Here is a 26568-nt window from a genome sequence, read left to right on the forward strand (position 1 = left end):
TTTAATTCTCTGCTAGAGTATTGATCTTCATTTTGATATAATTTTTGATAGTACCTCTGGAATACTCCTATTATGTCCTGTGCGGAGGTATATTGGTGACCCTCGTACTCAATCATTTTTATGTTATTGTATGATTATTTTTGGCGTGTACGTAAGGCTAACTGCCTGCCAACATTTTCCCCAGATTCATATAGACTTCTTTTGTTTGATTCATATGTTTCTGCGGCTTTCCTAATTAATGAACTGTTGATTTCAGTTTTCAAAACTGTTATTTTATGAAGAGTATCATAGGCTAGGTCTCCTTGATGGATCTGGGTTGCATGTTGAGCTTCGAGTTTGGACAGCTCCAGGTTAAGCTCATAGTTGTTGATATCTTCCCTCTTTTTCCTTTTGGCAACAAAAGAAATAGTTTCACCCCTTAGTGCTGCTTTAAAGCAATCCCATACAATCAGTCTAGACGCACTAAATCTATTACAGTAAAAAAAAACCTGAGCCCAGGATGTTATATGGGTAATATATTCCGCATTGACAAGTAACTTTCTGTCAAAGGTCCATTGCGATTTGGGTATATTATGACTAGGCAGATTGATGATAAGGGTAAGTGCATTATGGTCCAATATTGTTCTTGGGGATTTGATTATATCTAATATTTCCGGATCCATCAAGGAGGTCATGATGTAATCGATTTCGGACATATTTATTGTGGGGGTATGAAAAGAAAGTGAAACCAGAATCATGATGTTTTTTCAAGTCCCAGACATCTCGCAAATTATGGTTATCCATTAATTGGCGTATGGCCCTGTATACCTTAGGCTTACGGCCATTGTAGTTCAGGGGTAATTGATTAAGAACATAAGCCCCCACTGAAATATTAAAATCTCCACAGAGGATAAGAGGAGAGGGCCAGGAGGCTAGTTCTAGATCTAGATCCCTGAATGTTGTAGGGTCATCTAAGTTTGACCCGTAAATTGCACAGATCGTGGGACCCAGTTCTAATTGTACTATAGCCCACCTTCCGTGTTTGTCAGCTAATTTGCGTCTAGGATTACCAATTAGTGGTTTGGCCAGAGTTGCAACCCCCCTGGTTTTAGCTGTTTGGGAAGTGGCTACGATCACATTATACCCTGGGATCTTCAAGAGTTCTTTATCGGAATCTGCTATATGAGTTTCTTGCAGGCACAGTATGTCAACTGGATCTTGCTTCAATAGTTGATATAGCTGTGCCCTTTTGTTTCTGCCATTCAGGCCTGCAATATTCCAATTACAAAGTTTTAATCTCCCCATTTAATATGGCAATTCTGAACTTAGACTTAACCGCATGGTGAAGTATATATATACATGTTTCAATCCACATGTTCCTATTCTGATTTATCCCTTTCCTCCCTTTAGCCGTCACATGATCCCGTATTCTAGGCAAAAAAGATTGTTTGAAATTGATTTATTTGTCTGAAGTTGCTATTTTTTTGATTTCTCCCCCCCTGCCCCCACCCTCAACTCCCCTCACCCCACTCACCAATCCATGATATGAGACTTTCTTAGATGAGATCCAGCCAGTACTAGCCAGGAAGTTGTATGTGCAGTTCAGGAATGGCTTGTTCCCCCTGCGCACATTTACTACTGCCTGGTCGAGGGAATTCGATTGGAATTGTCCCTCCTGTGGAACAGCAGAAGAAACTGAAGTACATGTACTTTACTTTTGTCCAGCATATAAAAGAGTTAGACATATGTGGATAGTACAGATCTGCAGGAACTTAAGGGATGTCTAACCACCTAGAGGCCCTCAGATACTGAAATACAATTTCAAATTTGCAATAGTGTTCACAGTATGTAGATTCCTCTTTTTCAAATGGTGTATTTGGAAAAGGTTCCTAGAATAAAGGATGGCTAATTCATATTGACTAGAAAAGAGGGCTTCTCGGTGAAAAAGACTAGGCTTATGCTGACATGGCATTTGATTTTGATATTACGTGTAGGAGGCCAAGATAGTAATTAATTCTATCTTAAGACTTATTTTTAATTAATTTGCTTTTGAATTAAATTTAGACCTTAACGTGTATATAATTGACTTATGTGCTTTTAATGTTTGATGAATTTTTACAGCTTTTAAAACCCGAAACAAAGACCGAATGAATGGAAATAATACATACAACTTGGACGACTAGAGGAGTAGTTTTCTAAGGTCTCTCTTATTGAGGTTTTTATCTCTGGTATTGGGATTTCGTTGGGGGTAGTATTTGCCAATTTTTTATTTTATGACTGAATTTTTGTTTTCTCTTTTTACATCTACATTAATATCTGTATGTGATCTGGTTTTATGATCTTTTTATGTATGTATAATGTTGTTCGCACTGTGCACTTTTATGGTTCATCGAACCAAAAGAAAGTTAATATGATGACGAATTTTTGGATCTTATTAACTCTCCCTATAACACATCAATCAAACGTGAAGGTGGGCGAGTCAATAAAAATTCTTCAAGTAGATAGAGTATACCCCAGAAATATTGTTACCGGAGGTAAGTAACCTTTTCCTATGATGGACTTGGTAGAGGGTTGACGCACTGATGAGATGATATCTACCACCTCCGGTGGCAGCTGCAAGGAGTTCATATGTCCTCTGTGGATCTCCAGGCATGAAGGAGAATGCCTCTGAAATTGGGATGCAGCACCATTCCCTCCGACTGGGAGAGAAGGTCTAGTCTCCATGGCAGCTTGAGAAGGGAACATCTGGAGAAGCGCTGAAGGTCTTCATACCACACTCCCTTGGCCAATCTAGGGCGATGAGAATTACTTAGAACTGGATCTTAGTGCATCTTCCACAGAACACAAGAAATGAGGGGAAATGTGTAGTGCCCTTGAAAGTGTCACCTCAACTGAAACATGTCCCACAACACCCCATGAAGGGATACTGGGGGGCACAGATCTGCTGGCATTGAGCATTTTCCAAAAAGGCAAACAAGTCCACCTGAGGAGTACCCCAGCAGGTGAAGAAATCCTAAGCTAATACCCATAGTGGACGCCACTCATAATCGGCAAACCACTCCTACTGCAGCACTGGGGGAGATTATGATTATGAGATACTGTAGCCACTGCTCATAGAGGCACCACTGCAGGGTTCAAATGAGCCAAAGAACATGCAGGACTAGGAGAATGCAGAGACCCATCAGACCTGAGAGTCAGAGGACCTTCAGAACTGTGACTCTCCCGGTGTGCTGGAAAGAAGCAACCATTGCAGTCCTCAGAGGTGGAGGAAAGGCCTGGAGCAGAGTGGTGTCCAGTATTGACCCTATGAACTGGATATGTGGGCGTCGGGTGGGATTTCGGCTCATTCGACCAGAACCCCGGTCAAACAGTAGGGCTACACTTGACTGTAGATGGGGAGATACCGCCTCTGGAGATCCAACTTTGATTAGCCAATCATTCAGGTTTGGGAAAATAGGTATGACCAACCTTCGGAGATGGATTGAAACCACTGCCATCACCTCTGAAATCTTGAGGTGCCGATGTTAACTCAAAGGGTAGCACTAAAAACTACTACTGCATAGAACCCCCTACAAAACATAGATACCTCTGATGCAAATGCAGGGCCAGGATGTGGTTGATTGGCACCGTACAGTCTACTGGTTTCAATGCTGGTTACATTAGAGCTAGAGTTTGTCTCTTGAAATTTTCCATTTTGACCTGTAGTGTGATTGGAAGCAGTGTCTACTGCGCTCTTCGTCCCTGGCCCAGCGTATGAAGCGCCTCGCCTCATGGTCCTTGATGGCCTTTGTGTGCTTGCTCTGGCAGGAGTAACAAGACCAGTAGTCGTGGTCTGAATCGAGGCACTAGGGGCAGATGAAGAGGGGCTCTGTTCTAGATCTCAGTCCTTCCCAGTCCCTACAGGGTTTGAACCCTGATCTCTAGGGAGGAGACACAATACTCCACTTGTTGGAAAATGCCTGTGGGAAAACATAAGACTCTTTGAGAGAGTAAGCGCTGGACCAGCACCATAGGAGTAGGTAAAAGGGAATTGATGACCTTGTGCTGGGATGCTTTGGTGATGTCATTGGATGCTGCTTTTGCTACTGATGCAATGCTAGAGTCTACTACTGGCAATGTGATAGCCTTGAAGATTCCTGATCCAGACTGGCACCTGGGATTATGCTATAAGTGAGGAAGCGTCAGGTAGAAGCATCCATCAGATGAGATCTCTCTTTAGACGCTTGACTCTCACTGGTTCACAAAACCTTCAATGCAAAACATGCAGTGACGGACAGAACTCTGGCGGCATAGATGTGCTGTGCTCAGTCTGGTATTTAACAGCAAGTAACAGTTTCCTTTCCTTTTTTTTTTTTTTTTTATTGGATGCAATTCCTTTTTTTTTTTTTATTGATATTTGAGTTGCAAGTTTATACAGATTATAACATAATTCCTTCTTGAAAAGAAATTAACATGCATATTATACAGCATATACAAAAGAATATATAGTAGGCCAATACAAAATACAAAACAATAGAAAATACATAAATACGCGATGTACAAAATTCATTATATCATTACTTCATCAGTCCATTTCTGAATTGGTGACCAGATTTTTAACCCAAGTTGTTTCCTTTTTTTTCCCTTGGTAGCATATATTGCTGATTCAAGTTTATATCTAGCTAAGAGGCGTCCCCTCCATGTGGAAAAAGATGGTGATTCTGGACTAATCCAATCCTGAGATATGCATGCGCGAAATTCAGCCATCATGATAAATAATAAGTTGGTTTGTTCAATGTCTTTTGAATCTTTGGAGACACCAAATAATATAAGTTCAGGTGACATATCAATATTTTTACAAAGAATGTATTCAATACATTTCTGAACATCACAAATTAATCCATCAAGTTTTGCACACGAATAAAACATATGTAATGTATCGGCCCCTCTTAACTCACACCGATTGCACTTGATTCCAGTAATACTCCCCCATTTCAGAACTTTTGCCGGTGTATAATATAGGTCACACAAAATCATGTAATGTTGGGTTCGATTAAGCCCCGAAAATAAAATAGTGGTAGCCATTTTGATTGATTCTTCCAAAAATACATCCTTTGTACCTAATTTCTCTTTCCATTTATCCCTCAGATTGTTAAAGTCATCCACAAGATAAGTCATTAAAGTATTATAATAAAACCCAATTCTTCTTTTATTATTTAGACTATCTATAAGTAAAATTGGGGTTAAATCCTGTCTTTCTATATTGGAGGGTGAATGTAGAAAGCTATGAATCTGTAAAAATTTTAAATAATCATTAGAAGGAATTTTAAAGTTATTTTGTAGTTCAGCAAAAGAAAGTAATGTTTCAGAATTATTAATATACAAATCAGAGAGAAAGGTAATCCCCTTATCATTCCAATTTCTCATCACCTGGTCTCTAAATATAGTGGGAAAACATTGACTTGAGTTTAGTGGCGTATATCTAGTAATTTTTCTAATTCCCACCACTTTTTTAATAATTCGCCAAGCTTTATATGCTGCAGCCAATATCTTAAATTTTGTTTTTTTATAATAGCTTGGCTCTATGAATTTTAACAGATGATAATTCGCATCAGTACCTACTACCATTTCATAGATATTTGGATATTGTGCCCACTTAGTGGGGATTTTTTTACCTACAATTAAGGGAAACATATATTGAAGTGTGGCTGCTAAATAATAAAACAGAAAATGTGGTGCGGCCCACCCCCCCCCCTATCTTTCGGTATAATCAGCTTCTTATATGCTCTTCTAATACCTTTATAGCCCCATAAGAATCTTATTGCGGTTCTTTCAATTTCTTGGAAAAAACTTAAAGGAAATTCCAAGGGAATTGTTCTAAATAAGTAAAGAAATTTCGGCAAAATAAGCATCTTTAAAACGTTGTTTCTACCATGAAGAGATAAATGTAAATGGTTTATTCTTTCCAGAGTTGTGTTAACCTTTTTAAGAATCGGGGTGTAATTAATACTAGGTATCTTTGAAGTAGGTGTAGTTAATCTGATACCTAGGTAAACTGCTTAGGTAACTATATTTATAATAGGAGGTGGGTTTGATCCTATAAACAAAATTTGTGTTTTAGACAAATTTAGTTTATACCCAGAAAAAGATCCAAATATGCCCGCTAGTTCTTCGATCCTCTGAAACGTTCTTTCAGTGTCTTTAGTGACCACTACCAGATCATCAGCGTAAGCCAGGGCTCTATATGTCGTACCTCCTAACTGTAATGGAACTATGCTTTCATCCCTATTTAGCTGATTGAGAAAAATATCTATATATATAGCAAAAAGAAGAGGAGAAGATGGGCATCCTTGTCGTGTTCCTCTTTGGATAGGAAATAATGCGGATTTATTAAGGCCTATTTTTATTGCTGAAACTGGGTTTTTATATAATGCCTTAAATGCGTTTATTGTTCCTGAACCAAAACCTTTCATAGATAACACATCCCAAAGATAGGGCCATGCTACTCTATCAAATGCTTTTTCAGCATCTAGCATAGTGATTCCTATTGGTATGTTAGAGGCTTCTGCCCAATCCATCATTGCTATAATTCTGCGTATATGGTCCGCCGTATCTCTATTGGGAATAAAACCATGTTGCCACCGAGAAACAATTGTTGAAATAATTCTTGACAGTCTTGTGGCAAGTATTTTTGAATAAACTTTACTGTCAGTATTAATCAGCGATATTGGCCTGTAGGAGGCTGGGTTACATGGATCTTTATCTTTTTTTAGAAACGTCATAATTATTGACTCAGCCCAAGATGCTGGAGGTAAACCTTTCTGTGCCTCTAAGAACACAGCCAACATATCATTTTTAATATGTTTTCTAAAGGACCTGTAAAACTCTAACGGAATAAGATCCGGACCGGTTGCTTTGCCCATTGCTAATGAATTTAAGGCGTTTTTGATTTCTTCCCATGTGATAGCGGCATCTAAAACTGATTTTTGATCCTGAGAGAGGGATGGGAAAAGATTTCCCATGGCAAAATTCAGGCACATATCAGATGAGTAATTATCGTCCTCTTGTGTATATAGTTTGAGATAAAACTTACGAAAAACTTCCAGAATTTCCTCTTGTTTATTATACAATTGCCCTGTTTCATCCTGAATTGTATTGATGGTATTATATACTTCTTTTTGTCTAATTCTTTTTGCCAAGATTTTCCCTGTATTTTCCCCTATCTCATATATCTGGGTTCTATAACTTGTCATCAGTTTTGCTGATTTTTCTGCAAAGAATTCATAATTGATAGATTTACTAATTGCCAACCTTGATTCTATGTCCAAGATTGGTCGTTGATGTATTATTGCTGTGATTAATTCCTTCTCCCAAAATAGTATTTTTTGAAAAACCTTCTCATTCTTTTCACGCATAATTTTCTGTTTTCTAATTGTATATGAAAGAGTCTCTCCCCTTATCCCTGATTTGAACGTATCCCAGACAATCTGAGTTGACGCGGTACCTCTATTAATGTCAAAACATTCTTTCATCCACAAAGTCAATGTATTTATATAGTCAGGATCATGTAATAATTTGCGATCAAAAGTCCAGGATCTCGGTTGGATAATTGTTTCATCAGTTTTAATTTCAATCAATATTGGATTATGATCAGATATTATGCGTGGAAATAACTCAAAGTTTGTATCGTGAATAAATAATTTTTTAAGAAAAAAATAATCCAATCGAACAGATTTTTTATGGGGGTGGGAGAAGAATGTATACATAGGAAGTATAGATTTTTTTTCATAAGCTACATCAACTAAACCATGATCTAATACCATTGACCGTAATGACATAATTTTTTTTTTTTACCTCCCTGATAACAAGATATATCAGATATCTCTCTACTCACATCTAAATGAATATTAAAGTCGCCACACAGTATTAATGATGAAGACCAGTTAGAAAGTTCAAGATTTAGACTATCTAGAATACCTGGATCATCCACATTTGGAGCATATACAGCACAAATGGTCCATAATACATTATTAATTTTAAACTCTGCTATTGCCCATCTACCATATTTGTCCGCTTTATGTCGAGTTAGTATACCTAGACCCTTCCTGAATAGAATAGCAACGCCTTTTGTTGTAGAGCTTTGAGATGTACATACCGCTAACTGCATACCTAGATCTTTATATAAATGTCTGTCATTCCAAGTTATATGTGATTCCTGAATGCATAATATATCATTTTTCATAGATTGTAAAATTTGTGCCGCTATTCCCCTCTTCTTTTTATTATTTAAACCACATATGTTCCAAGAACACACTCGTAACTTTCCCATTTGTGACAATATTTATACCAATGTTTGTTTAACACATAGGGCATCACCTTAAACAGAAAATATGAATGTATCACCTTATAAGATTTCAATTTCTTCTCTCTGACAAGCCACCTATCCAAACATAGCAGTATAACTACAAATACCAAAATAATAATATACAATCTGTTTTTACTTGCAACTTCATTTTTTTCCCTCACCCACCCCACACCCCTCTCTGGGCTCCCCCTGAGCCTCCCCCACCCCCCCCCCACCCCTCAGTGCTATCAGGGCAAAGGGACAAAGTGTCCCGCGTATTGATGATGTGATGAGCACTAAGTGATTCTCATCGTGCGGCTCGACTCATGATTATTATCCTTCATTCATAATCATTAAAGCCAAAGTTAACTCAAATATATCCGAATATTTCAGAACAAACTTTTATCCTTCATTACTATTTACTTCATTTGCTATAATCAATTGTTTTTTTTATCTTTTTTTTCTTTCCCTTCTTTTCCTTGCACTTTACTCATTAATTAGAAAAAAAAAGATTTTTTCCTCCTCCCGATAACTTCTCAAAGAGACATCAGGAATTCTTTAGCCGCTGCCTCGGAGGTAAAAAAAGTAGATCGTTCTTTGTATATAACCTTAAGCTTGGCCGGATTTAGAAGAAATGCTTGGGCTCCTTTTGCCTGGAATGCTGTAATCAGTTGTCTTAACTGCCATCTTAATTGCACCGTAGTATGACAGTAGTCTGGTCGAACAAAAAACTCAATATCTCGAACCTTCCGCTTCTTATTAGGTCTTGCTAAGTCATAAAGAGCTTCTCTTGCAAGAAAACTGTTCAGTGAAATAAGGATAGCTCTTGGTTTAGAGGCTGAGGCTGAGGCTGTATCATGCCTTGCTTGAAATGGAAATCTATGCGCCCTTTGAATTTCGGTCTCCCATTTCCATTGACTTAACTCAGGGAAAGCAGCAGAAAAAAGATCTATCATAAATTGTCGTGGGTTTGTATTTTCTTTCCCTTCCGGTATACCCAGGACTCGGAGATTATTACGGCGAGCTCTATTTTCCAAATCCACCAGTTTCCAATTAATCTCCTCTTTCAAACCCACCATTGATTCCAACTGTGTTTTCTGTTGTGCCATAGAGTCTTCCATTTGTGAAATCCTGCTCTCCGTCTCCCTGGCTCTTATAACTGTGTCGTTAGAGATTTTCATTACTTTCCTGAGATTATTTTGTAGCTTTTTTACAGCTCCCTGGGTTCGAAGATTTTCAGTTTTAGTCTCCTCTCTGTGGTGCAGCATTACTCTATATAAAACTTCCAATGTTATTTCTGGCAAGTCATCAGATGAGTTATGGGATCCAGAGATTAAAGGCGTTTGAGGTGAAATAGGTCTATTTAATCTTTGTGGATCAGAATTAACATCAATGATCTCAGCTTCTTCCTCTCGCCCCCACTCAAGTCTGTTCGGGGACTCCTCTGGGTCTGAATCTGAGCCCTCAGAAATGCTAAGGTCTTCTTGACCTACACCCTCCTGCAATGACTCAGTGTTTTGTCCCATCTCATCTATATTATCAGAGTCCAATGCTTGAGATAGATCGGTCATAGAGTAGAAGTTGCCTGCTGAGTCCAAGGACTCTGTATCATCACCTCGAGTATCAGCAGCGGTTGAAGCCTTTTGTATTGAATCACTATTTTTCCCAGCATCGCCAGACGCAACCTTAGAATGACCTTCTGCGTCTAATTGTTTATATAAAGTCTTCTGAATTACGTCAGGGTTAGCGGACTTTCTCCTAAACATACCAGGAATTTTCGGTATTGCTCCTGTCCTACAACTACCAGAAGCCATTGCATTTTCAGCATTAACACTTGTTGTAATTGCATTAAAGTTATTTAACTGTGGAGCAGCTTGATGTACCCCTTCAGCCATAGTTAGAACAGCTGGTAAAGTTTCATTATTTGCACTTGAACTTGAGTTTGAATTTGTACTCACATTTGTAGCAGGCTGAGTATTACAGGCTATCACAATCGCTGACTGAATTGTATCTTGGCTTGCTGCTGTATCAGCTCTTGTTTTTGGCTTCTGCTGCCGTAGTAGAAGTAACAGTTTCCTTTCCAAGTTCTGGAAGTGACCTCATCCCAAATTACCACTACAAGATGGTTGTGATGATGCACAGCAGCAAGGACTAGGCACTTTGTTAAAATGAACTCAGTGGAATGCATTAGTTTCTACCATCTTTGGCTACTAAAGGTGTTCCTTTTCTGTCTTGTGACATGAATATTTTATCGGTGATCTCCTTCGTCTATACAAGGCTGGGTTATGAGAACACTGTATTTGGTGGCTCCAGCAACACAAAAGCAAATTTCTGATGATTCTGAATGCTATGGTCTATCTTATTTGTGGGCTAAGAAAGTCTAAAATGCATCAAAAACTTTCACTATTTGCTCACGAGGCAGCATATGCTTTTTAAGTTCGTGCATTCACCAGCAGAGTTTATAAAAGGAGGGTTCCTTTTAGCTTGTAAACACAAACCTGAATATAATTTGTGCTCCTTTCCTTCTGAATCCAGATTTCTTTCCCAGTGTCAAGGTTGCACGAACTGCATAACAGAGAGTCGATACTTGTGGATTCTAGCTTCTAAGAGCTGGAATTATTTAGTGCTCAATATTTAATCTTTACTTAACCGTCAAACCTTAAGAAACCTCATTAGAAGTAAACATTTCAACATCGTTTTCTCATATCAATAATTTTGCCATCAAGCACTAATTCTATCCATGAAACAGTTAGGATTTGGTCAAATGATTCTCCGCAAATAAGAAACTCATAAAATATTTTTACATGCAATTAATCAAACAATTAATTATTTACATAGTCAGTGGTGAGCGGTCCAATCCTCCAAGGATCCAGCTGTTGAATGCCACTGGGGAAATACCCCTATAGTGGGTGCATTTACAGATGCATGTGATGATGGAAATGAGCGTCACTTCTCCCGTGTCAGGTCTTGGGAGGTACATGTGCACTGCATGCATTAACCCAGAGAGTTACAGATCACAATGTCCTACTTTCACTTCTCATGTTTTTGGACTCTGTTCTCTGGCTGCAGCAGTGGAACCATCAATGTTGCACAAAGCACCTAAAGCTCACAATTAACTATGAATATTCTCCAGTGCCTGCCAGTTAAATCAGTTCGAGTGTGTTGGGTTTATAGGTTTTAGAATTAATCCCTAAAGTTAGCTGAAAATACCCTCGTTAGTCCAAGCCCTGTCCATAGTGTTGATTTTAAAAGTAGCATGAACAGGTGTGTGTGGATGTTGTTCTTTATAACTCTACTTTACCAAAGTAAAAAACAACACTATTTATTTTCTTTGGTCTGCACTCTGCTAATGTCTTAATGTGTTTCCTGCAACTTCATTTTTCTTATCTGTAGAGAAATGAATTGATCAATCACTGAGTAGACACAATTATTCCACAAATATCTGTGTTGCTTCCATTCTGCTAGTCGGGGTGTCTATCTTCTACTGAACATCCTCCGGCGTTTGAATGCCCCACATAATTGTAACTTTATCATCTTCTGTACTTTGCTGATGGCTTTGTAGGCTTGGTAACCAACTAAAGCTCTTCTCTTACTAACTGGACTTGAATGGTTTTCCCCGGCGTGTGTTTTCTGATGTCTTTTGAACTCTGAAGATTGACTAAAGCTCTTCACACATTTACTGCAATGGTATGATTTTAACCCTGTGTTAGTTTGCCGATGTCTTAGGAGGTATAATAACCAACTAAAGCTCTCATACATTTACTGCAATTGTATGGTTTTCCCATGTGTGTGTTGTCAGATATCCCTGTAGGGCTGGTCATTGACAAAAGCTCTTCACACATTAACTAGAGTTGTATGTTTTATCCCATGTGTGTGTTTGTTGATGCCTTTGGGGGTGTGATAACCAACTAAAGCTCTTCACACATACACTGCAGTCGTATGGTTTTTCCCTAGTGTATGTTCAATGATGTTTTTGTAGCTCATATAATTGAGTAAAGCATTTTGCACATTCCCTTCATTTGAATAGCTTTTCCTGTGTGTGTTCGGTGATGTCTTTGCTGCTCTGATAAGTGACTAAAGCTCTTCATACATCCCCTTCACTTGAATGATTTTTACCCTCTGTGTGTTCGTTGATGTCTTTGTAGGTCTGATAATTGACTAAAGCTCTTCAAACATTCACTGCACTTGAATGGTTTTTCCCCTGTGTGTGTTCGTTGATGTCTTTGTAGGTCTGATAATTGATTAAAGCACTTCACACATTCACTGCACTTGAATGGTTTTTCCCCTGTGTGTGTTCGCTGATGTCTGTAGAGGTGTAATAACCAACTAAAGCTTTTTTCACATTTACTGCAATGGTATGGTTTTAACCCTGTGTGTGTTAGCTGATGTGCTTGAAGGTGTGATAACCGACTAAAGCTCTTGACACATTCGCTGCAATGGTATGGCTTTTCCCCTGTGTGTGTTCGCTGATGTCTTTGGAGCTGTGATAACTGTCTAAAGCTCTTCACACATTCACTGCAGTGGTATGGTTTTAACCCTGTGTGTGTTCGCTGATGTACTTGAAGGATTGATAATTGACTAAAACTCTTCACACATTCATTGCAGTGGTATGGCTTTTCCCCTGTGTGTGTTCGCTGATGTCTTTGTAAGATTGATAATTGACCAAAACTCTTTTCACATTCACTGCAGTGGTATGGTTTTTCCCCTGTGTGTGTTTGCCGATGTACTTGGAGGGCTGATAACTGGCTAAAGCTTTTCATACATTCACTGCAATGGTATGGTTTTTCCCCAGTGTGTGTTCGCTGATGTACGCGTAGGATTGATAACTGACTAAAGCTCTTCACACATTCACTGCAATGGTATGGTTTTTCCTCAGTGTGTGTTCGCTGATGTCCGTGTAGGATTGATAACTGCCTAAAGCTCTTCCCACATTCACTGCAACGGTATGGTTTTTCCTCAGAGTGTGTTCGCTGATGTCTTTGTAGGTCTGGCGATCGACTAAACCTCTTCACACATTTACTACACCCGAAAGGCTTTTCCCCAGTGTGTGATCGCTGATGTGTTTGAAGGTGTGATAACCATCTAAAGCTCTTCTCACATTCGCTGCAGTTGTATGTTTTTTCCCCTGTGTGTGTTTTCTGATGTCTGTAGAGGTGTGATAACTGACTAAAGCACTTCAAACATTCATTGCACTGGTATGGTTTTTCCCCTGTGTGCATTCGTTGATGTCTTTGGAGATCTGATACCTGACTAAAGCTCTTCACACATTCATTGCACTTGAATGGTTTTTCCTCTGTGTGTGTTCGCTGATGTCTTTTCAGGGTTGATAACAGCCTAAACCTCTTCACACACTCACTGCATCTGAATGGCCTTTCTTCTGTGTGTTTTTGCTGATGTGCTTGGAGATGTGATAAACAACTAAAGCCCTTCTCAGATTCGCTGCAGTTGTATGTTTCTTCCCCTGTGTGTGTTTTCTGATGTTTGTAGAGGTGTGATAACTGACTAAAGCTTTTCACGCATTCACAGCAATGGTAAGACTTTCCCTCTGTGTGCTTTCGCTGATGTCTTTGGAGATCTGATAACAGCCTAAAGCTCTTCACACATTCACTGCACCTGAATGGCTTTTCCCCAGTGTGTGTTCGCAGATGTACTTGGAGGTGTGATAACCAACTAAAACTCTTCTCACATTCGCTGCAGTTGTATGTTTTTTCTCCTGTGTGTGTTTTCTGATGTCTGTAGAGATGTGATAACTGACTAAAACTCTTCAAACATTCACTGCAGTGGTATGGCTTTTCCCCTGTATGCGTTCGCTGATGTCTTTGGAGATCTGATAACTGACTAAAACTCTTCACACATTCATTGCACTCGAATGGTTTTTCCCCTGTGTGCATTCGCTGATGTCTTTTTAGGGTTGATAACAGCCTAAAGCTCTTTACACATTCACTGCATCTGAACAGCTCTTCGCCTGTGTGTGTTTGACGATGGCACTTAAATATGGATGAGAAACTAAAGCTTTTGCTGCATGTGTATGATTCTTCCTTCTTGATTAGTGTCTCTGGGTCGGGTATATATTTGTCTACATCCCATGACTGTGTTTCCTGAAGGGCCAGCATGGTTGATAAAGTACTTGTATTATTCCCACATTTCCTGCATTTGTTGGCATTTACAACATTTGATTTCCAATTTAAAAATAAAGTACAATGGCCACTAAACACTTGCCACACGCATAATATTAGACAGGCTTCCTTGCAAGAGATATTGTCTTTGGATTGGATAACAGGTTTTGACACTTGTGGGTAAAAATAAATCCTTCCCGTTGGTTTAATAGGGACAGTGCTCTAAATGTTAGACAGCAGAACTCCTCTTTCTTTAACACTTTAGTTGTTTGTCTCCACTCTGTTGTGCTCTACACTGGTTGCTGTGGTATAGCCAGGAAGAGTTTACAATACACCTAGAGCATTGAATGATGGTCTGTTATCATTTTAGGAATCAACGCACTGCTGTAACCACGTTATACCGATCCCATGATCACAGCTGAAGGTGGTGTTGTGCCTTACTTTTCTAGAGGTCATTTCCTCAGTCCTGTGACGTGGAGGTGCACAGCTCAGACTCTTACTTCCACTGAATTATCCTTCACAGCCTCTTCCGGAATCTGTCAGTTTATGTTCAGGTCTGTCCGTCTCTGACTGCGCTGATGTTTTCCTGAATACTGTAGTTCATTATTTCTGATCATTATTTGTAGATTTACAGAACAATAGCTGTTATTCAAAAGCATTTCATGCTTTCAAAGCTTGTGTTCTGTTGGATGTAAAGAGATTTAAAATTACGAAATGCAAATGTAACACAATATGAATACACAATATTTAACTGGCTTTTAATGACATCTCAACTTCACCATCTTTGAAATTTAGCAAGGATTATTTCACCATACACAGATATTTAAGCAAACAATCTGTTGAACATGTCACATCTTATTAACTTCTGAAAAGGAGGTGAATTACCAGTGCTCACAGAGTAACTTAGTATAGAAAGGGCACTCACGGAGCACCACGTGCTAGAGGTAAAGCTTTAGTTAGATGCACGTGGACAATATTTCATTTAAACAACAGATTGTGGAAAAAGAGAGATTAGGGTGTACGGTTATTTATTTAGTTTCAGGAAGTGTACAACAAAGTTGACTCCTCTGGAGGTACATAAGAAAGGTAACTGCATTCACATACTTCAGTGCTTTCCTGTTCACAATATATCAGCTCAAGTACTAACTCTTGTCTTTACCTTGCTGTTCGTTAAGTAATCACTGCCACCATCTCAGCCCACGCCGGGGTTGGTTCAAGAATTTCTGGTTTCTTCTAATCTGAAAGATTGGAACATTATCATGTGATGAGGTAGATATTTTTATTGCAGTAACATCCGTCCATCTCTCTAAAACTAGTTCAACTTGCAGGGCCTGGTTCTGGCCGCACACAATACATACACAAGAGATTCTTTAGTTCTTCCTAAAGTATCTAAAGTTCAGACCTTGTTGCATTTCAAGCCACAGCTCCTTCCACAGCTCTTGCTGTAAAACCACGAGTGGTTCATTGTAATGCCCGACCCTTACATTGTAAGCGCAGATAAAGCAAACAAACACTGATCTATAAGTTAATATTCAATCATAACAGGTAATTAGTCCTTATTATTGAGACTTTATGACAACCAATAATTTATCTGACATATCAGTGCAGCCAGCAGATGTCTGCATATTCATCTTTTTTTCTTCCTTTCAGGGGTATCTGACTTAGTGTTGTCTCTTTTGTGCCGAGTAGGCTACTCTTTGGCCGGACGGGGTTTTGGCAGCGCGCGAGAGGTATCCGTCATCTGCAGCTGAATATAGATTTCTAACCTAAGGCATTTCTTACATCTCGGTTTAACTTGCTCCCTGTTATTACCCGCCCACAATGTCTGTGTACTCATTTAACAGGTTATTTTTTAGCTGAATCAGGGGAACATACTTGATGCATTCACACAGCAGATGCCAGATAATTGCCTGATAATCATGCGCCCGTTGCTGTCTGTGTAGGATTACAAGCTTCATTGCAGAAGCTCACAAGGTACAAACATATGACGTGCACAGGTATGTGCTTATGAGCTATAGACGGAGGAGGTGCACAGGTAGGTGCTTATGAGGTATAAACTAAGGAGTCGAATATTTAGGTAATTACGATATATAAGTAAAGGTGGTAAACATGTAGGTGATTATGAGGTTTAAACAGAGGCGGAGCACAGGTAAGTGCTTATGAGGTATAAAGAGAGGAGGCACACAGGTAGTTGCTTGTGAGGCACAAAGACAGGCAGTGCACAAGTAGGTGGTTATAAGATGTAAATAACGGAGGTGTATAGGTAGGTTCTTATGAGGAGTAAACAGAGGTGCACAGGTAGCTGCTTATGAGGTACAAACAGAAGAGGTGCACACGCAGGTACCTATGAGGTACAAACAGAGGAGAAACACAGGTAGATGCTAATGAGGAATAAACAGGGAATGTGCAGAGGTAGGTGCTTATGAGGTAGAAACAGAGGAGTGTCGGAAGCTGGATCTTTATATAGTACACCAAAAAGAGGTATACTGTACAAAGAGTCCACATATTCCTATAAGTGGACAGGATTGCTCTAGCAATCCCAAGATACTCTTCTAGGGGGTAGTGAGGCCGAGCAGCCTTAGGCTTATCAGAGATCAGTGTTAGACATCTGTAAAATACACATACAATAAATAAACGATACACACAACTCAATAAGGAGATCCCCCAATTTATAAAAATAACAAATACATTTATATATATGTAAGTGGCAGAATCAATATGATCAGGTAAGTACTTTTCGAGATAGAAATTCTTTCAATTTTAAAAAGTCAACACTTCGTCCATTTTCAGAAGCTGCAATGTTATCTTACGGGAGGAAAAACAAGTATGGGATACAGTAGAGTAATGATACTTACGAGACCAATCTCTTGGACTTAAGGTAAGTATGGGGCAAGGTCCAAGGCAGCGCCAGCAGGTCACCTCCAGTGGCCCTCGGGCAGCAGGGTGCAGTGGCAAAATACAGCGTCCGGTGCCCAATGTTAGTCTATGGGGATCAGTCTGCATGAAAGGAGACTGCAGGTTTGGATTGGGAGGCCAGACGGGCTAAACCAACAGGGGGGCTCAGGCCACACAATGCTGCGGGACACAGAGAAGCCTTCAGTCCTCGTCTCCTTGGGCCACGGGTAACGGGTGCAGAAGTGTCTTTAGGCATCAAGTTTTGCCACAGGGAGCGTCGTGGTAGAGGGGGCCTGCAAGCAGAGGCCGCAAGTGGCATTGATATGTCCACAGAGGTGAAACTCAAGGTGGGCATCGGGTCTGGTGACTGGGTTGGCACTGTCGGCCTACTTCACCCAGGTGCTAGGTGGCTCAGGTATAGCGATGCTTTCCAATGTCGGGTTTTCAAGGTCTTGGAGCCTTACAGTTCTTTCTTGGTACCTACAAGGTGCAGAGGAGCAGCTCTGCTGTTCCACAGGAGTTTCTAGTTCTTGGCCGAAGTGCTGGCAGTTCTCCCAGGGTTTGGAGACATCGCAGCTGCAGGACAAGTTGTGTTTCGGTGCAACTGTCTAATAACAGACAGGTCAGCAGGGTGGCCGCTAAGTCAGTTGCTGGATCTTCTGTTCTTGTTTCTTGCGAGTCTTCACGTCTGTCCGTCTTCTTTTAGGTCGGCAGGATCTGATCTCCTGATGCCAGAGTCTCCCATAAATACTAGATTTAGGGGCGTTAGCGGAGTCTAGGGTAATAGCCATTCAGCTATTGACCCCTGGGGTCCTACACCCCCAATGTCACTACTTTCACGAGTTCTTCAGTTGGCCATCACAAAGATGGCAGACTCTGAAAGGTTGTGATCATTTCAGGTAGTCCCCCTGAAGGATGGTACTAGCCTGGAGGTGAACATGCCTATCTGACTACTAATTTTCCTGCCTTGCTCAAGTGCCAAATGGGCCCTGGTCAAAGGCGGTCAGCATCCTCTCCTGTGAGGGAATCCAGATTGGCATACCAAAGGCGGTTGTCTCTTGGACCTGCCTTGGAATGCTAATCTGTAGGTCATTCTGTGGGAGGGGGTATAAAAAATCCTCTACCCGGGCAGGATTTGTTTCTGACACCTGAGAGCAAAGACCCACACCCAAGGGGTCAGAAACTCGTCTGTGGCGGCAGGCTGGCTAAAACCAGTCAGTGAGCACACTAGTAGGGTCTGGGTTCGCTCATGCAGGGATTATTGGTACCGTTTAATTACTGAAGTACCGCTATTGGTGGCCAGGTCTATCAAAACAGACCAAGGATTTTGTCCTTAAATGCAACATCTGCCAGCAGATGAAGGGCTCCACCTTGGCACGTCCAGCAAAGACATCTCGTTTGATTTAAGACAAGCCCTTGGCATGTGTGTATTGGGATCCCTGCGGTGCCTTACAATCAGATGGGGCTTACAAGTACATCTTGGTGGCAGTGAATTCATGATCCAGATTCCTGTGGGTTTGGCCACAGCGCTCAGCTGATGCTCAAACTGTAATAAAGGATTTGTGAGTCTTCATTGGAACATACTCAATAGCACACTACATTACGACTATAGTCTGGCCTTTAGCTCTCTGGCTTACAAAGAAGCCATGGGAGGTTTGGGTGTGGCCTTGCAGTACTCCTCCCTTACCATCCTGAGGAAAATTCGGTAGTTGAGAGGAAAAACCATGACTAAAGCAGTCCTCAAAAGCAATGTTGTTCAGAGGGCACTTAACAACATGCCAAGTAAAATCCCTAGGGGGGTTGTATTCCTTATGAACTCCTGTTTGGTGTGAGAATGTAGGTACCGGACCTCGATAGTGTCAGTACAGTGGTGGCTGAAACACTATTTGACAACAATGAACGTTTGCCTGTTTTACAGGAACTCAATGAATTTCGCGTTTATAAAGGAACGGCTAAGTAAAACGCACGAACACTGGGGAAGTGATGGTTATGCCAGCAAAATCTGCCTTGGTCCGAAGATTGGGGACCTGGTCAGAGAAATAAATAGTGTATCTTAATTATAATAATATTTGTAGTAATTTATATGTATTAAACATTGTAATAAATATTTCATTATTTGAAAAATATATAGTTTTTAAATGTACATTTATTTTGTTATTTAGTCTGTTTCTGAAATTATTTTATTTTGTTGAAGTGAATTAGTGACTGGAGTGGTTATAGTACATTTTATCCCTCCACAAACCAACACTTTTCATACTGTTACACTGACTGGAGTGGAAATAGTAAATTTCACCCCTCTGCAATTCAATACTTTCCCTAAAGCTGTACTGAGTGGAGTGGGAATAGTAACTTTTACCCCTCCCTAATCCAACACTTTCTTTACAGTTGCACTAAGTGGAGTGGGAATTGCAAATTGTACCCCTCTGCAATCCAACACTTTCTCTACTGTTGCACTGCGTGGAGTGGGACTAGTACATTTTACCTCCCCTGTGTTCAACAGTATGTCTACTGTTGTATAAATTGGAGTGGGCTTGACCTATGTATTATTAGTAAAATTTAATAGTTTACTGTAGGAAAGTAGGATCTGCTTCTAAGGTTACCCCCACTTTTTTCCTGGTGCTAAGCTATATCTTAGTCTGACTGCGATCCTGCTAATCAGGACCCCATGTTATCTGCTTTCTCCCTAAATTGTCATGTTCAGTACTTAAGTACACCCCACATTGGTTACTGGGGTACCCTTATAAGTCCCTAGTACCAGGTTATAGGCACCCAAGATATTATGACACCCATGAGTGTCAGGAAGACACATCACACAGGGTCCATGGTGGCTTGTGTCATCTGTCGACATCCCCATGGTTTCTACATTAACCATGTTGCAATGTATGTTTAAAAGAATGTTTGCTTTTACCAATGCTTGTATGTTAGACCAACTAACTTTGCCATTGCTCCTTAACATTGGGGGCATCAATTTCTTAGGCCAATTCAAGCTGCCAAATACTTTGTAAACTCCAAATGGCAGTCGTAAGAGAATGTTCTATTTTAAAAAGAACCGGTACACGCTAAAGAAAAACACGCATCAGCTTTGTTCCCGGTTCCCAGGGCAACACACAAGACTGGGGCATGCTGCAGCTAATCTCGTGGTGAAGCAACGTTGCTAGACATGTTGCTACAACATGCCCGCCTACGCACAACAATTGGCCATAAATAGCCATGCCCCACAACACTTATTGCTTGGCTTTCATTTCCTTTCGTCGCAATGGCAGAGTGAGGACTTCCCCTACGAACAAGCCTCCCGCTGCGTCATCGCCTTTCGCGGAGATCTTCTGAAATAGCGGAGAACTCCTTCGAGCCGGCTCCCGTGAAGGAATTGCTTCAAAACAGAGTGCAGAACACGGAGAAGCTAAGGGCACGTTCCTTGATTTCGCTTCGCATGCAACATGCGCTTGGGGAATGTTTGATGACATTAACTTCTTTTTAACCCACAGTTAAATTTGATATCCTAGAGTTTAAATGATTTCCGTTGGGCTTTGGATGTTGATGTGTGGCTTGCTATAAATTGGGGAGAGGATGCGGCCTTACGGCTAGAGCGTTTGACCTTGAAGCTGGGGAGCCGGGTTTAAGTTTCGGCAACCACTCTCAACATCCAGTGATTCTAGGCAAATTACATAATCTCCCTGTGCCTAATAAAAATAAATGAATGTGTCCATCTGTAATGAAACCGCTGCTCTTGTAAAGCTCGTTGATACCTGAAATCCTCCGGTCAAGTTTACGCTATATAAAACTCGAAAAAGGACAAAAAAAGGCTGATAAGGACACAAGAATTTCACCTACACCCCCAGAGACTTAATTGCATCCCGGTAAGCCTTAGAGGCAAACACAGGACCTTGTTCAGAATGGAAGGTGCAACAGGAAAATGTCCCAACAAAGACACGCAAATCTTTTATAACAGTTTGAGTGTCAGCACTGCGTTGCGGCCAAACCCAAAGGAATCGAGTGCACAAATCCACTGCAACCAAGATGTGTTTAAAAGCAGTATCAGACGTCAAAGGACAGCAGTGATCAAGATAAATGCAACCAAATGGCTGCTTCTTAGAGATGTAAAGTTGACTGTAGGGTGGACGTATAACAGTAGAAGGCCTAATTTGTTGACAAATATCACAAGAAAGAACATATTTACGTGCCTGTTTATATCAACCAAGCCACCAGAAACGTTGCTGTAAAAGTGAAATTGTCGCAGTTACTCCGGCATGGGCAGAAGTCACGCCTTCATGAGCGGCAATGATCAAAGAAAGTCTGTGGTCCTCGTTGGGAATCAGTCGCTCCCCAACTGACAGAATAGTTGCAAATGAGACTTGAACGGAAGACAAGTGATATGTATAGCATGAAGGGAAACCTTGGGGAAACTCTGTTCCCTCCTTCGTCTCAGCTATAGCCACCAAAATACCATCATCAATTTTAGTCAAAGACGTAATGACTGCTGCTACTGAACAAGTGGCTACTGCAGATTTGGCTGCCCCCTCAGCCATTGAATTACCAACGTGGGTCCTGGGCTCAATGTGCCACTGGAATCAAGCTATCCTGGCTGATGCGGGGTGAAACCCCGAAACTGGTCCTAGGATGCTTGTTTCCAGTCCAGGGAAGAGGACCTGGCTTGGCAGTTCAGGCTGGACTGTTCCCATGAAGCACAGGGTCAAGACTGATTTGCATATGGCCAAGTCTAAACCGGGGTTGCATGGTGAGCAAAATAATTATGGGTTTATCCCAGATCTCTTGACTGGAGGTGAATGTTTTGATTTATTCTGCATTCTGTCATCAATTGTGTGTCTTTTGCTTTCCCACCCTAAGTGTGCCAGATATGTCCAGACGTGGGTCCTGGGCTCACTGTGCTACTGGAATCAAGCTATCCTGGCTGAAGAGGGGTGAAACCCTGAAACAAGTCCTAGGATGCTTGTTTCCGGTCCTGGGAGGACCTGGCTTGGCAGTTCAGGCTGGACTGTTCCCATGAGGCACAGGGTCAAGACTGATTTGCATATGGCCAGGTCTAAACCGGGGTTGCATGGTGAGAAAAAGAATGATGGATTTAACCCAGATCTCTTGACTGGGGGTGAATGTTTTGATTTGTTCTGCATTCCGTCCATCAATTGTGTGTCTTTTGCTTTCTCGCCCTAAGTGCGCCAGATATGCCCAGACATGTGTCCTGGGCTCACTGTGTCACTGGAATCAAGCTATCCTGGCTGAAGAGGGGTGAAACCGGTCCTAGGATGCTTGTTTCCGGTCCAGGGGGGAGCTGGCTTGGCAGTTCAGGCTGGACTGTTCCCATGAGGCACAGGGTCAAGACTGATTTGCCTATGGCCAGGTCTAAACTGGGGTGGCATGGTGAGCAAAAGAATTATGGATTTATCCCAGATCTCTCGACTGGAGGTGAATGTTTTGATTTTTTCTGCATTCCGTCCAATAAATTGTGTGTCTTTTACTTTCCCGCTCTAAGTGCGCCAGGTATGTACAGATGTGGGTCCTGGGCTCACTGTGGGCCCGATTCACAGAATTAACTTAAGACAAAATCCTAAACATACTACTTTTGGTATTCACAGAATGCACTTACTACTTTTGGTACTCACAGAATGGATTTACGACTACTAACTTTACGTCAGCACTCTGGCCGTAAATTCTGGCCCGGGGGAGGAGCATCCGGCTTGGAGGTGGAGCTTGCAGCCCGGAGGCGGAGCTTGCAGCCCAGAGGCAGAGCTTCCGGCTCGGAGGTGGGGATTTAGCTATGGCTGAAATCTCCACCTCTGGGAAGCAAGCTCCGCCTCTGGGCTGGAAGCTCCGCCTCTGGGCCACAAGCTCTGCCTACAAGCCTGAAGCTCCGCCCCCGAGCCGGAAGTTAGTAGTCGTAAATCCATTATTTGAATACCAAAAGTAGTAAGTGCATTCTGTGAATACCAACAGTAGTAAGTTTAGGATTTAGTCTTAAGTTAGTTCTGTGAATCGGGCCCTGTGTCACTGGAATCAAGCTATCCTGGTTGAAGAGGGGTGAAACCCAGATCCGGTCCTAGGATGTTTGTTTCCGGCCCAGGGAGGACCTGGCTTGGCAGTTCATGCTGGACTGTTCCCATGAGGCACAGGGTCAAGACTGATTTGCATATGGCCAGGTCTAAACCGGGGTTGCATGATGAGAAAAAGAATGATGGATTTAACCCAGATCTCTTGACTGGGGTTGAATGTTTTGAATTGTTCTGCATTCCGTCCATCAAATTTGTATCTTTTGCTTTCTCGCCATAAGTGTGCCAGGTATGCCCAGATGTGTGTCCTGGGCTCACTGTGCCACTGGAATCAAGCTATCCTGGCTGAAGAGGGGTGAAACCCTGAAACTGGTCCTAGGATGCTTGTTTCCGGTCCAGGGAGGACCTGGCTTGGCAGTTCAGACTGGACTGTACCCATGAGGCACAGAGTCAAGACTTATTTGCATATGGCCAGGTCTAAACTGGGGTGGCATGGTGAGCAAAAGAATGATGGATTTAACCCAGATCTCTTGACTGGGTGTGAATGTTTTGAATTGTTCTGCATTCTGTCCATCAATTTTGTATCTTTTGCTTTCTTGCCCTAAGTGTGCCAGGTATGCCTAAATGTGTGTCCTGGGCTCACTGTGCCACTGGAATCAAGCTATCCTGGCTGAAGAGGGGTGAAACCCCGAAACCGGTTCTAGGATGCTTGTTTCCGGTCCAGGGAGGACCTGGCTTGGCAGTTCAGGCTGGACTGTTCCCATGAGGCACAGATCTCTTGACTGGGGGTGAATGTTTTAATTTGTTCTGCATTCCGTCCATCAATTCTGTGTCTATTGAATTACCACCAGCATGTGCTCCCACACGTTGATGGCCCCAAAGTATGGATAATATGTCTGGGTGGAAAGCGCTCCTTAAGAGCAGCCACTTTAACCCAAAGCGTTTTATGCTTAATGGTGCTACCTTCAGAATCACGAAAATCATTTTGTGCCTAGAAGAATAAGTTGTCATTGAAGGATTGTACACAGTAAAACGAATAGCACACTAAAAGTGTTGGAACCTCAGGGTCAGCAAACTCAAGAGCTAAAACCCAAGCAGGTAGCTCCACCAATTGAGCCGTGTAATCACCAAGAGACTGAGTGTGCACCAAGGAGGATTTAAAATCACCATCAACAATGTTTCCTACCACAATTGTGCAGGCTGCTGTATAAGCATGTTTAGAACCAACGGCGGGCTGTGCTGCTCCATCAGTTTAAATAATGCATTTGTACTGATCAAGAGGGAGTATTGATAAAGAAGCTGAATGAACATGTTCATACTGCAAAAACTCCGGCATCTGTAAAGAAGGATCAAAGATAAAGTTGACATCAGCCGAAGTCAAAGAAGTAGCCCATTGTAGCCAACGAGGATGCAAGGCTTTTGAATTCAGGACACTAGCCTTTGTAACTGCTTCTAAAGCAGAAACCGATTAAACCATGAAAATGCGTTTACCCTGAGCCAGAGAGTGTTCTTTCAGAATCGTCATCTGTACTGCTGTCAAAAGAATTTCTGTAGAAGAGAAACGCATCACAGATGTAGTATACAAATGCGATTTATAAGCAATAGGGACGGTGTCCCCTTCATTGAACGTCAAGTAAGTAAAGCCTTACGCCCCAGGTACAATTCTTTTCACTAAATTTATAGAATTGTCTTGTGTTAAAAAGAAGTTGGTCGTAAGCAGATCAGACTGCAGAGACCGAAGAATTGTGGGATGTTCCAAAGAAGGTTGTATCAATAAGTACACCGGTTTGATACACTGAGCATAATCAGGAATGTATGTCCTCCCGAAATAAAAAAAACAGCAAAGATTGCAATTTTTTAAGTGTAGATGGAGGTTGCAATTGAGCACATTTCTCCAGAAAGTGGGGGGCCAACCTCCTACCTTCATTGTTGATTTTTTGCCAAGAAAAAGAACCGCCAAGAAGGCGGTGTGAGACTTAGTAAAATTGAATTTGTAGCCAGAGTTTGCAAAATGTGCGATAATGTGGTCCACATGCAAGAGATGCAGCTCTAATTCATCATCCGTCAAGTATATGTCATCGACGTATGAGAAGGCATCAGGGTCGATCTCATGCAAAAGGGACACTATGCGTGCCGCAAACACACTAGGGCTATTCTTACGTCTCATAGGTAATCTCGCGTGTCATTGCTGATTGCCCAACGCACTGAATGTGGTCAAATCACGGCTCTCAGGAGCTAAAGAGTGGCAGTAAAAACTGTTGGCAATATCCAAAATGTTTTTGTTCTTTTTGCAAACAATGTTATTCACTAACGCAGAGCTATGTGTGTTCTGGACTGCAAAGGTACGAACGTGACTGTTTAAATGTCCGTAATCTAAAAGTATGCGATATGAACAGTTCGGTGTCAATATCGGAATAAAGAGGATTATACATCGATGAAACACAGGGTTCAATCACACCCTGGTATTCCAATTACGTCAATCCTAAGCTATTCCAACCTAAAGATGTAACTACATCTGCTATGATAATCGGTAACTGCCGTTGCTGACCCACATCGGCCACCGCCGCTAGGCGTTGGTGTACCTGCAAGCAAACTGCCTCACCTTTGATGTTGGTCAGAGTCATATCGGAGACAATAGGGAACATTCCCACTAACTTCATCCCCAAATCCAGGGCTGGACACAAACACCATCCCTCAGGTGATGCCGTCACCTAAAGCAGGAATAAAACCACTCGGTCAACTCATTATGAGGATCCTGTGTTTTTCTACAGGAGTAGTATGTGGAAAGACAGCTTCAAGTTGTTCAAATTGTTGTGCAAGCCAAAATGGAAAGTCATCACGGTTTTGAGGACGTTTGCCCATCACTGAATTAATCATGACGGACTAATAACAAGACCACCACCATGTCCTGCCGGAGCCACTTGAATCGCACGCGACATAAACTGAATCAGACTTCTGTGTATATGAATCAGCGTTGTATGTAACCGATGTAGCTCAGTGAGTGTAATATTAAGATAATTTGGATGCAGTGCAAAACCTGCCAAAATTGGCCAAGTGGCTCCATCGACTGATAAGGGGCCTAAACAGACCACAGAAACAGGGTGAGGAAGGGCACTATTAAACAAGATGGTATGCTCCAAGTCCGTCAACGGAACTTCAAGCAATGCATAAGGGCAAAAAGCCTGCGGTACTGCGGCTGCTGTACATTCATGAAACAAATTATCATTCCCATCCACTGCCGGAAATGTAACCC

General features: G+C 41.5%; 1 protein-coding gene and 1 pseudogene across 1 annotated transcript; one reads left to right on the top strand and one right to left on the bottom strand.

Annotated features, from left to right (window-relative positions):
• LOC147737324 (uncharacterized) overlaps nucleotides 1-2162 on the top strand; it is a 57683-nt pseudogene extending 55521 nt beyond the window's left edge.
• Nucleotides 2163-12414: 10252 nt separating this feature from the next.
• On the bottom strand, nucleotides 12415-15063 carry LOC147737325 (uncharacterized). The gene has a single exon (XM_086924974.1). It carries the CDS (start codon nucleotides 14413-14415, stop codon nucleotides 12415-12417), a length of 2001 nt encoding a protein of 666 aa, XP_086781100.1. The 5' UTR covers nucleotides 14416-15063.
• Nucleotides 15064-26568: the final 11505 nt, after the last annotated feature.

Source organism: Lissotriton vulgaris, chromosome 1_1, assembly GCF_964263255.1.
Source record: "Lissotriton vulgaris chromosome 1_1, aLisVul1.2, whole genome shotgun sequence".
Lineage (NCBI taxonomy): Eukaryota > Metazoa > Chordata > Amphibia > Caudata > Salamandridae > Lissotriton > Lissotriton vulgaris.

Excerpts from the sequence above, each read along its gene's own strand:
- LOC147737325 (XM_086924974.1), bottom strand. The coding sequence starts at position 14,415 with ATGCTGGCCCTTCAGGAAACACAGTCATGGGATGTAGACAAATATATA.